The following is a 13,412-nucleotide window of genomic DNA, read 5'->3' as shown; positions in this document are numbered from 1 at the left end:
AATTTATAGAAATCACCTAGAAAGGCAGTTTAACAAAGATGACTACTTTAATAAGGATTTAAATTTTCCATGTAAAATACTGTGTAACAATATAAATTTGCATTAGTAAGAACAACAGAGTGAAGGGGAAAAAAAACAGAATCCAAAAAAAGATTGATATTCTAACACACTACACAATTATTATTTGAATATAGTTTATTGTATCACTATCAAAGCCAGTTTTACTTTATACCTTTTTTCTAAAATTTCAAATGGTGGGGGTGGGGGGGAAGCACACTAGTTTGAGCTAACTTGAACATTATGTAATCTTTATTTCCTAATGCTAGTTTCAAAAGAAATAAAGCATCCTTGATTTTTTTTTAAAGGTTGAGCTCAGAAAGGAGGGGAAAACATCTCATTTTACCTCTATTCTGTACTTGCTTTTCATGAACTTGCTTTGAACTTTTAAATTTATCATTCCAATTTTCATTAAAAAGCACAGTGAGTCACCATCTTCTGCACAGAATTAGAGCTATATGGATAATGGAAAAATAATCTCCAGGTGAAATGAACACTAGAAGGAGATTAAAACTCCTACATTGTAAAAAGGATTTGGGAGTTTTTCTCAAGTCAAAAGGAAACATAACAGCCTAACAAATGTTTTACACAAAACATGGCCAAAGTACATAGATGCTGGTTAGCATCATCTGAAAAGATGGGATAAGACACATTCATAATTCTTCTCTCCTTTGAAGGATTTTTCTTTTTAACCTAACAACCTTCTCATTCAATTATATCTGTATCTTTCTAGAAAGCAAAAGCATAAAGAGAAATCATAATGGACTCTTAACAGTTTTTAAAGAACATCAAAACCAGTGGCTTTGTTAAGGTAACACACTTTCCAGTATTTGAGAATGATCACTGTCGCTCAACATTATTTATCTACATCAACAAACAACCAAGCAGGCACCCAGAAGCCACCTTTCCTTCCCCACATTCTCAATAAACCTGACTTAGTTCTGGAGTGGACACCAGAATAGGGGTAGGGCAGGTGTCCAGTGGTACCTGAAAGGGCCCAAGTCTACTTATTTCAAGCTTAAAGGATTCCATATGGTGATCAGGGTATAACCTGGGCTTCTCCAAGAGAAATGAATAGCCTGATTACTCTCGACATATCTCTAGGGCATCCTCCTGAGACACGGGCTAGCCCAGCAAAAAAGTGGACATTACAGGGTTAATCAGTCATTCACAAAAACTCATTGACCACATATTAAGTGTTAAGTACTCTGTTCAGTGCTAGAAACTTAGAAATAAAAGATCCAATTGCTACATCACATCTGCCCAAAATAAAATCTGAAAATATGAAAGATAAGGATACAGAAAGTAGCACTGAACTTCTAATATGAGATGCACCACTTACCCCCACACCTCTTCAAACTTTGTTCCCTCTGCTTAAAACACTCTTTCCGATTAACTTTTACTCATCCTACAGGACTCAGATTAAAGATCACCTCCTATCGTGACCCTCAGAGGTAAGGTTTGATGCCCTGCTATGTGCTTTGACAGCACCCTATGTTTCCCTTACTATAAGACCTCTCACTTTTCATTGCTCCCTTAATGGTCTGTTTTCTCCCTGCCATTCTGTACCATCCACATCATCAAGATCCTTGTCTGTCCTAGCCTCTGCTATCATAGTGCTTGATAAACAGTTGGCAACCAAGAAACACTTCTCATCTAAAATAATATGTGGTTATTGTTGATAAAGAGAGACAAGCAATTTAAACTTATTTCTTAATTCTACATTATAGCTTTTTACCTCTCTGAAATTGCTAACACATGTAAATAGATTGTCATTTAAAAATGATTCATTTTAGGTTCTATCCCTCCAAAAGCTATAAAAACCTCAAAAAGAATTATTTTAACATTGCTTCTAGATATTCAACTATTATTTCATTCTTTTTAATTTTAAATTAAGTGTTTTTATTAGATTGGAAAACCTCTTCATCAAAATTAAATCTTCTTTTAAGCATTTCCCCCAAAGGATAAATACAGGTATTAAAACTGTATTCACCTTTGATGGGTCATATCTTCTGAGTGTTTCTAAGAGTTCTGGAATTTGTATCCTTGTTTCTTCTTCACAGAAGAAAATCCATGATGAATTTCTGCTATATGTTACAGAAAAGCTGACAAAGAGAAACAGGTTATAGTAATCACTTCTGTAAAATGATTTTATAATAAAGGTTTAAAACTGACAGACAAGAAACAGATGAAAGACATAGAAGATTGTAAGAAATCTAGATTAATTTCCCCTACATTTTTCTTCAATGGATAGTTTCAGATTATGGGAAAGCAAGATATTAATGGTTTAAAAAACAATTAGTGTTCTTAAAGTTAATTCTCTCCATGATGACACCAGTCCAGAAAAGTAGATTATTTTCAAATATAAATATCAGACCTATCAACCTTTTAGCTTTTAAGAAAGCAACATATTTAAAAATAGAAGCCATTCATGATTAAAAGAATCAAGAAATTTGGGTAATGTAGTAATCATAAAAACAGAGTTCAAATTTACTTATTGACTTTTAGTAAGAAAGGTAAGGAACAGAGAAGTGTTCAGGCAGAAACATCAAAATTCACACATTTCAAATTAAACATACTGTGGTAACAGTGGAAGTATCGTCCATGCACCTTCCTGCTTAGACAGCTGATGAAGAAGGAGGACTCTAGGGAGTTCCTAAAGAAACATTATCAAAGGGGAGAAATAAATAAAAATACAATACGATCACTTCAATTAAAGAAAAAAAAAGACTCAATTTTAAATGCAGGTATTTTCAGAGACCTGGCATTTTACTCTCCTAACTACTCTCTTTTTCCTTCTCAGGAGATACTAGAAATGTGGGATGTTGGCTGAATCCACAGAATCTCTGTATCACCCAGGCATGAAACAGTACTGAGGGCCTCCAAGAATGGCCTTTGATGATACCAGTAGATGACCTGAAATTTGCAGACTTGCAAAGGTGATATGAAGGGAAGAGCCCAGAAGTAGTCAGAGATAATGCAGAGGCACAGAAACAACTTTCACTGTTTACACACCACAGGTAGCAGATGGAAAATAAAACACTTCAGCTAAACAAGAGGGTATATAGAATGTCCAATTTATCTCCTGTAAAAAGAAATTTAAGTGCCCTTAAAAAACTAAAACACTATAGTAATGAAGAGTTTCGGTTCTAAATACTAGAAATATAACCCTTAGGTATTCAAACAATGATAGTAATAATAGAAAATTCAAAATTTATAAGTATAGGATGAACTAATATTCAAAAATAATACACATCTATAGTTAAATAAATATGCATACATATACACAAAGAGAGAGATTAATATGTTTAAGGCTATGAATGTTAGCTTTGAAGCACTATTCAATATATTTCACATTATTACTAGCCCAGAGTCAGATATATAGTAATATGCTTGAATATCACCCTAACAAACTTTAGTATATTCTGTGTTTTATTCTATTTCTTGGTAACTGATGCAGACAAAAGACATTAAGAATAAGTGCCTAAATATCTGAACCATTACTATACTAATGTAGATTCCATACCAGCCTTTAAGTTTGTATAAGCTCATTATTTCAGGAGAATGGTTTTCAATATAAATCTTGGGAACTATCAAATAAAGCCTCATGTCTTTATTTTATGTAGTATTTAACTTTCATGTATAAATATGAAATGCAAGAATAGTAATCAAAGGTTAAATCAGACTAACAGTATGACACGTCAAAGAGAAAAAAAGCTGAAAGGCTGAATTAACAGTTAGTTACTCGGTATACTCAATATAATTCCAGGCTTTCTTGCTGTTGACTATGAATTATGCAGTAATTTTCACTGACTTTTAAGAAATGGCTATATATATATATATATATATATATATGAATATGTGTATATATACGTACATAGATACATGTATATTCATAAGGGATTATATGAGAACAAAACTCACGTGTGAAGAAAACTAATAATATTAACAAATTTCATGTATGAAGAAAACTAATGATATTAATAGTTGCATAAAATTTTCAAATAATTATGGCACGCTAATATGAACTAGCTAGAAATGAAACATAGCAAAATACTTTAAAAGGTTTTACAAGAAAATAAGTAAGGGGCGCCTGGGTGACTCAGTCCATTAAGCGTCTGACTCTTGATTTCAGCTCAAGTCTTGATCTCAGGTTTGTGAGTTGAAGCCTTGCACTGGGCTCCACGCTGGGTGCTGGGCATGGGGACTACTTAAAAAAAAAAAAAAAAAAGATGACCTATTCTGTAACAATTGAAAGTATAATAATGAAGACTTTGTAACCATGGAAATGTCTTTATGTTAAGTGGAAAAACACATGATTCCCAATTTGTAAAACAAATTCATATATGAACAGAGACTGGAAAGAAACCAGAAAAATGAAAAAATTTATGTCAAGATGACCAAAGTATTATATCTATGCTTTTAAAATTCTTTAATGTAGTTAAAACATAGTTAAGTTTTAAAGTTTCTTGCAGAAAAATAAATAGACTTCAGAATTCTTCTTCCATACAAATCCTACCCTTCCTGGTTATAAGAAGTATGTAAGTGATGTCAACAGGTATCACGGAAAGGCTGTGAGGGCACCTTCCTGGCAAGGATGCCAAGACACACTTAATGAATAACTTGTCATGACAATAAAAGTAAAAAGGCAAAGTCTTAGCACAAAGGAGTTAAATTCTACTCTAAAATAAACTTTGTGGATTACTAAGGAATTATAATCATCCCTATCTCCATTCCTGTTTACTAAATCATATGCCTGGGTTTCATATTTGCTTCAGTCAGTGAACACAAAACGGCAATCAAGTTTTCTGTACCCATTTATCTCCAAATAGAAACATTTCAAAACTAGTGCGCTGTGTTGATAACTATCTCCAAAGGTGTGTGAATACCTTTATCTCAAAAATATGCCTACCTTGGCATTCAAAACCTGGTCTTAACTCTTGATTAACCCAAGGTCATTTCATTGTAGATAAATTTTCATCCACTAATACTCAAAAAGGCCCAAGAGCTTTTATTCTTGTTTTATATATATATATATATATGTATATATATGTGTGTATGTATATATGTATATGTGTGTATATATGTGTATTTATATACATGTGTATAAATGTACATATATACTACATATAAATAATACATGTACGTATATACTAGCACTTCTAAGATCTAAAAGGTCACAATAAAATTTTCCATCAAATGATCTCATCTCAGTTTTTACTACTTGGAATTATATAAAATTGCTCTATCTACCACCACCAGATTTAGGCCTCCTTATAAGAGCCATTTGGAATAAAAGCTATAGTAAAGGCACTCATGCATACAGCACTGTCTGGTGGCAATCTAAATGATACCTATTCACCCAACAATACTATTATTTCAAACAAAAGGTTAAAGGAAAATTCTATCAATAATGTGATCATGCCATAACAGAGGCAAGCATAAACAGGCTAAAAATACAAAGGGCTTACTATGGGCATATGACAGAAGAGGAAAAGAAAATGAATAAGTTGAACAGTAATTAAACTTTTATGTCAACTCTATTTATCTCATTGAACCAGTCTACCTTCACTTCCATCATCAGCATCTACTGATCCCCTAACAAGCACTGTGAGGTCAGAAAGCCTACTGGACATGCATTCAGTACTTCCTTTGAACACATTTTGTATCAAGGCATATGTTCACACTTAAAGCCACTAAAAATTATGAAGAATAAACACCTTCAAAATCAACACCCTAATTGGCTCCCTGGTTCTCACACAAATCCACCACCTGCATTTGGCAAAGGGGTTTGATTCCACAGCTGAGCATACAGAAGGAAAAAGTATAAATGAAAGAACCAACACTTGAACATGGATGAAAACAGATTAATATTTTAAATATCATAAATAACTTTAATTATTAGGCAAATTTGGTTTTGGATCACTTTACTCTTTGTATCTCTGTCTGGGAAGGATTCAACAAATTTAACTTCATGCTGCTGGCCTTTTTCCTTCTCTGCAGACTGTTTCCCAATACTTGTAACTTGCCTGTACCTTAATTCAAAGTATAAACCTAGCAGTATATGAGTTTATGGTCTAATTCAACCTCATCATTCAGACAAAGTACTAAATTTGAAAGCAAAAGCCAAAACATTTGTTCAGTGTGAGGTAATGGCTCTGAAAGATTCCAGTTCAACTGTGTTTCCAAATTCCAACTGTATATAAGTCTTATCCATTGAACTGAGCTTTTAGGCCAATACATGAATTATGATGAAAAGTAACATCTGTTTATTGTTATAATTTCTCCCCTAAGAAGGAAGTATATCTTATGAGGATGATGATAAAGATGTCTGATATGCTGTTTGGAACACATATCAGACAGATTTACTAGTCTAAAAATCCAGTATTCATTTATGAACCAATAGATTACATGTGATGCTGTAATAACATATCTCCCAGGAACCTGACCCTATATATTAAAATATATTTTTTCCCAGATACCAGTCTCCTAATAAGAGAAAGCTATTACCTCATTATTTATAACATTTATTTTTATTAACTATTTACTTTGAAATGCGCTACTAAGTACATTTTTATAGTACGTATACATCTGTTTTAAATAATCATTCATTCATTCATTCATGAAAGGCCATACAGCTCAGTGTTTAAGGATCTGATTTCTGGAGCCAAGGTACTTGCATCAGAATCCTTACTCTGGGGGTGCCTTGGGTAGCTCAGTCGGTTAAGCATCCAACTCTTGATCTCTGCTCAGGTCTTGATCTCAGGCTCATGAGTTCAAGCCCCACAATGGGCTCCATGCTGGGTGTGGAGCCTACTTTAAAAAAAAAAAAAAAAAAACCCTCACTCTGGCTCCTCTGAGCCATGCAAACTTGAGCAAGTTCCTTGCTGTCTGTGGCTGTTACTATCTCATCTCTAATGTGGGGACAACATTAGCCCTGGGGATCGAGAAAGTTAGTACATGCCACACATTTGGCACATGCTACACATGTGATGGTTATTAAGATTAGTACTGATCTTACAGTGTTTGTTGAGCAACTACTGTGTCCTAGGCACTGTTCTAAGAACACAGTAAACAGCTGTAGAAAGACAGGGCTGCATCCCTGCCGTCTTGGATCTCACGTTCCAATTAAGGAGAAAGGCAAGAAGCAAATAAATCTAGAATATCATGTCGGAGATACATGGTATAAAAAAAAAATGAAGCCAGGTAAATGGATAGAGAGAAGAGGCCACAGGAACTACTTCTGCACAGCAGCTGCAGCACCAAAGCCCAATCTGTGTGTCAGAAGGCAGCAGAGCAGACAGCAGAGGCTCTGGAGCCCACTGGCACCAAGGTGCATGGTATTGCACTACTTATCAGTGATGCCAGCATGGGCATTTTTTTTTTTACAGTACAAAGTATTTTATTTTTAAACGTCTAAATTTGAAAACAAAATAGCCTAGGTTAAATAACATAGTTTTCCAAAGCTGAATGTGCTCATTTGGAGCTCAGTTTTTCGGCTTGCAGTACAAAACAACTTCCTAAAACTCCTAGGCAGGAACACTACTGTTTTTGATGATCTGTGATTAGATGAACTGATCAATCTCAGTTGGTAATATCCTTTTTTTTCTCCTGGGTAAAGGTTTAAAAGAATTCTAGAACAAATGCATTTTTCTAGTCTTATTACACAATCCCTCGATCTCTCTGAGCCTCAATTTCCTCTCTGCAAAATGGGGAGAATAACAGGAACTACCTCACAGAGTTAAATGAGCTGATTTCTGCACTCCAGCCCCTGGCCTCACCGACCAGATGTCTCACTAGTCCCCGCAAGCCCACCTCTCTAAACATAAGCTCATACGCTAGCTCACAGAGCACCTCACTTTCCTTTCAGTCACCCTTTCCCTGATACCCAGTGAGACACATGATTACTGCCTCATCCATGAGAGTCCTCACACCTGTTCCAGCAGGAGTCTGGCAAACTCTTTACCATTTGTTCAAGGCTCAGTTCAAATGCCCTAACAAAGCCTTTGCTGACATTTCCAGGCAAGGCTGGGTGTCTTCTTGTGTGTGTTCTCAGAGTGCAAGGCCACTATTGCTTCACGCAGCAACGTCTGGTGTCTCCCCTACTAGGATGAGCCTGCTGGAGGACGGGCACAGCCACTCACCAGGAATAGGCCACCTCTAGCCACCGGGTATGGGTGTCACTTCCCAAACAGTGAGCTCTCTCAAGTGACTGGCTTCTGTGGACCCCTGGCTCCAGACTCAATTCTATGTGGCAAGGTCTGCCTGGCCACACTCCATCACAGGCTGCCTCCCCCTAAACCCAGCATCTGGCCTCTGACATTCTTACTGGGCCAAGACCCAGCTCCCAACAGACTCATAGGGATAGAGTTCTCCAGAACAGGAAAGGGGTTCTGTCAAAAAGAGACAAATGCTCACAACAGGGCCTTTTCCACAGTATGGATGAACTCATTATTGCTGAGCAACCGCCCTTGGAGCAATGTGGGTCTCAATTCCTATTTTCTCCTACAGCATCTTGCCCAGGTCCTTGTTTAAAATAAATATTCAATAAGGATTTATTAAATGAGGGGATAGATGAATAAATTCTTACTCAACAGCAATGTAATAAAGTCTCCAGTTTAATGAATTAATGTGATGTCTTAACACCTATCAGTTACTACAAAACGTGAATCTTTAGTAAGTAATTAGGCATCCAATTGTTCTCACCTAAAAAGATTTTAGTGATAGCCAGTGACACACTGTCAAAGCTAACCTTTCAGTGGAGTGCCTCACACAGTCTCCCTGACAATAAAAAAAATTTCTAAAAACAGAAAATCATCTTTCTCAAGCTTCTTCATACTGATCTACAAAAGGTTTTGCTCTGGCTTTCCTGGCTTATCTCACGGAAACAAGTGTGTGTGTTTTTGTTTTTTTTTTAACTTATGAACCAAAGCCTGTGGACTAAGTCTCCTCAAGAAACTAGTGATTTACAAAACTTTCTGTGAATAAGAAAAAAATGCATTTATTTGTTAAGGTTGAGATTCTTCTGGGTATTTATTTATTTATTAAAGATTTTATTTATTTATTCATGAGAGACACAGAGAGAGAGGCAGAGACACAGGCAGAGAGAGAAGCAGGCTCCATGCAGGAAGCCCGACGGGGGACTTGGTTCCCCATTTCCAGTCTTCAGGATCAGGCCCTGGGCGGAAGGTGGCACTAAACCGCTGAGCCACCCAGGCTGCCCAAGATTCTTCTAGGTTTCAGATAAAGTTCACGCCACCAAAGAAGACAGTAAATTAGAAGTGTCTGTTCTTTTCAAAAGCTATTTAGTTGTGGGTGGGGAGAGTGCGGGAGAGTTCCTAAGCAGCCAGTTCAGCTCCATTTGGCCCAAAGCAGAAAATGTACCAAATGTAATATATACAGCTGCTCACCCCCCCAAAAACTCATAATATCCCACTTCTGAACTTTCTTTTCTGTATTTGCAGGTTGCCTGAAAAACAGAACCGTTAAGTTGTCTGTGCTTCTGCCCATATTTTTCTCAGGTCCTGTGTCCACTGTGAGCTTGGGCCTTCCCTCCCTGGTGCACTCACTCCTATAGGGGCTGACTTCCCCATGCAAAGTGGTTCCCCAAACAAGTATGACCCTTGCCCTATACTATGGTTGAAGCTCACATTTTAGAGTCTTCAAAATGGTGCCAGAATTTTTGTTTTACCAGAACCTACTAAAAATACAAACCACCGCCCCAAAAAACCATGATGCTTTATATTCTTCCCTTTATTGTTTCCAACTTAATCTTATTTTGAAGTTCCTTTGGAGAACAATACTAGTTTCTGTAACTTCAGGTAAGTGTTAATATCTAATACTTCACAGTCTGGGTTCCCCTTGGTTACTAGATCCCAGGTACCAGGAGGGAAGGTACAACCCTCAGAGTATGGCCTCTCCAGCAACAACATAAGCATAAGATACTCCCATTGTATCTTCACAGAGGCCAACCTGTTTGCTCCCACTTCTTGTCACACACACAAAATATATATATTCACAAGTATTTTCACAGAAACATCCATTCAAGAAGGAGTTTTCTTAGGTTCAGAAAAAAGGGAAGTCAAATCATAACCGACCCACAGATGCTATGCACATAGTAAGCACTGAAAATGAAATACATGGGGCACCTGGGTGGCTCGGTGGTTGAGCGTCTGCCTTTGGCTGAAGATACTATTCCAGGGTCCTAGGATCGAGTCCCACATCAGGCTCCCCGCAGGGAACTTGCTTCTCCCTCTGCCTGTGTTTCTACCTCTCTCTGTTAATTTCATGAATAAATAAATAATACAATATAAATAAACAAACAAACAAACAAAATACACTCAAGTGCCTGATTATTTAAGAGATTGTTGCACAAACTCTTATGGGTTTCTGTTAGCCTCAGCTCCATGTGGCTTTTTCTTTTAAAGATGTTATTTATTTATTCATGTGAGACATACAGAGAGAGAGAGAGAGGCAGAGACACAGGCAGAGGGAGAAGCAGGCTCCATACAGGGAGCCTGACGTGGGACTCAATCCCGGGTCTCCAGGATCAGGCCCTGGGCCGAAGGTGGCGTTAAATCGCTGAGCCACCCGGGCTGCCCTCCATGTGGCTTTTTCGTTTGTGAAACTCTAAACAGCCAATCTACTTAATGATACAGTCATTTCCATTTCCATTATGAAACAGTTACCGTCTACCTCATAAGGAACTCAAACAGCTAGATCATCTTTTCTAACCCTTTATTCCATAGCAATCAAGAACAGTACTCTGCACACAGAAGAGCACTTGGTAAAGTCTGCTGGCTTTCTGATTAGAAAAAGCATATAACTATAAACTACAGAGCCATTAGAAGCTGCATTATAAGCTTCAAAACTGGAAATGGGCATGACAACTCACAGTGAGCCAAATTATTTTAGAAACAAGAGAAAGGGATCCCTGGGTGGCGCAGCGGTTTGGCGCCTGCCTTTGGTCCAGGGCGCGATCCTAGAGACCCGGGATCGAATCCCACGTCGGGCTCCCGGTGCATGGAGCCTGCTTCTCCCTCTGCCTGTGTCTCTGCCTCTCTCTCTCTCTCTCTCTCTCTCTCTCTCTCTCTCTCTCTCACTATCATAAATAAATAAAAATTTAAAAAAAATGCTTAAAAAAAAAAAAGAAACAAGAGAAAAAGATTTACCATTCTAGCCACAACTCCCAGTACAGAGCTAGGTTTCAGACAGAAAGTTAGTTTAGCCTCCTGTCTTTATATTCACATTTAGAAGGATAAAAATGTTTGTGTTCTTAATAAGACCACATCTTAGCACCTTGAGGCAAAGCAGGCATACATAATGACTTGCCAAAGCAAAGAGAACAGCTAGAACGAAATGCATAATCAGAGAAACCATTAAATTTTTGCACCTTAATTTTTGGCAGATTTTGTAGTCAAGTGCAACCTGACAAGAGTAATGAATAAATAAACAGCAGTTCTAGACATCTGGTAGTGTGGGAGGAATAGATATTTTGGCCTATCAAATAAATATTCAAATGGTAAAACACTGTTGATTCCTCCCTTGGCAAGCAACATTGGTGAATGCTCATGGTGGGCAAATCTATGGGGAAATGCAAAACTGAAACCTGAACACTTCATGGTTCAGGTCCCAAATAATGTGAGGGCCTCAGATATTTGTTCACTTAGAGCTAAAGCGCACACCTGCCAAACCATGGGATTGACCCCTCCTCGAAGGAGTGAGCATGCTCCCCATCACAGTGCTGGGGATGCCCTGACAACTTCTACCTTAGATTCTCCCTTTCTCCACTTCCATGGCTGATGAATGAGTTGTCAATTCTTTCTCAAGAATATGTCAATCTCTCAAAACAAGTTCCAGTTAAATTTTCAGTAGGGAGCCATACCTGCCTCTTAAAGGGACTTGGCCCCACTCCCCATGTTTTGTGCATCTCATTTAATTCTCCGAAGTCAACCTTGTTGCCCTATTTTCACATAGTTCTAGGTCAGGGTATCTCAATACCACCCCAAGTATTGTCCACAGACCCTGTATGAGCTGTCAACTGCCTTTGGATCTTTAAAATTTGACTTTTAATCACATACATAGCATAAAAAACTCTATAAGGAGAAAAAAATAACTAGTATCAAGCATAGTTTCAGACACTAAAATCTTTCTGGCCATTTCAACTACCAAAGAGCTGGATCTTGTGAGCAAATCAAATCCAAGTGTTAAAGTTTTATCATAACTACCTCAGTATTCATAGCTGGCTTCCATCCCAGGAAAGAATTTCAGAATAAGAAAAATAGACTATCTTATAATTAAAAGGAAGCTTCCTTATTGCTTTAGTCTATACTCCATTTATTATCACAGAAATTAAGGGTTTGCTTAATGATGTTGCTTAATTACGTGTCTTTAAATGTAAAACCAATATTGCCACCTAGTGGCAATCTAAGACACCTACTAAACAGGCTATCTAAACCACAAAGGATAAACAGAAAGGACAATAAAAATTCAGTATATGTAAAACCTAAAATTAGAAGCATGAAATAAAGTTCTAGAGAAGGTAAATACTTCAGTGAAATGAACTGTTTTCTAAGACTTAAAAGCTAAGAAAATGTATCAGTTAAAAATGCGGTTTCTAATGTCAGTGTGTGGCGTTACCCTGGATGCCACAGGTCAGGGGGTACAAAGAGGACAGAGCAGGTCTTGCTTCCCTTTGGATTCTGAAAGCAGGCCAGAGGCCCTGTAGGAGAAAGGGCACCGCAGGGGGGCCCATGTGGAATGCCAAAGGAGCATTCCAGGAAAGTAGTGCCTGTGGATGAAAACGGCCATCACGGTAGACCAAGGCTACCCCCAGGACCCAAAGGAAAGGCTGTCCAAGTAATGATGATAACCATTCAACCATAAAACTGAAGGAAATCCTGTCATAGGCTACCACATGGATGAACCTTGAGGATGTTACACTAAGTAAAATAAGCCAGTCAAAAAAAGAAAAAAAAAAAAACAAATACTATGTGATGCCACTTATATGAGGTACATAGAATAGTCAGATTCATAGAGACAAGCAGAACACTGGTTGCCAAGGGCTGAAGGAAAAGGAAAAGTAGGGTTGTGTGATGGGTATGGATCCAGTTTCAGTTGGGAAGACAAAAAGTTCTGGAAATTGGCATACAACGTGAATGTACTTTACAGTACTTACACTTAAAAATGGCTGAGGGCAAATTTTACATGCTTGCTTTCTTTTTTTTTTTTTTTAACCACAATTAAGAATAAAAATAACAATAACAATAACAACAGCAAAGCCCTCTGGGTGGCAACACCTCCTGAGGTAAGTGCACAGGCAGGGGTTCCTGCAAGACTTTTCAGTTTTCCTGAAA

General features: G+C 37.5%; 1 protein-coding gene across 2 annotated transcripts in view; it reads right to left on the bottom strand.

Annotated features, from left to right (window-relative positions):
- B3GLCT (beta 3-glucosyltransferase) overlaps window positions 1-13,412 on the bottom strand; it is a 127,398-nt gene that overhangs the window by 80,301 nt on the left and 33,685 nt on the right. For both annotated transcript variants that reach the window (XM_055317462.1, XM_055317461.1), the window contains exons 5-6: window positions 2,637-2,713; window positions 2,051-2,162 (exon numbers count right to left, since the gene is read on the bottom strand). In XM_055317462.1, the coding sequence (XP_055173437.1) occupies window positions 2,051-2,162; window positions 2,637-2,713 (189 nt within the window). The remainder of the gene's footprint in view (window positions 1-2,050; window positions 2,163-2,636; window positions 2,714-13,412) is intronic.

Source organism: Nyctereutes procyonoides, unplaced genomic scaffold, assembly GCF_905146905.1.
Source record: "Nyctereutes procyonoides isolate TBG_1078 unplaced genomic scaffold, NYPRO_anot_genome, whole genome shotgun sequence".
In the NCBI taxonomy this organism is placed as follows: domain Eukaryota; kingdom Metazoa; phylum Chordata; class Mammalia; order Carnivora; family Canidae; genus Nyctereutes; species Nyctereutes procyonoides.
This window is presented reverse-complemented; position numbering and strand designations above follow the sequence as displayed.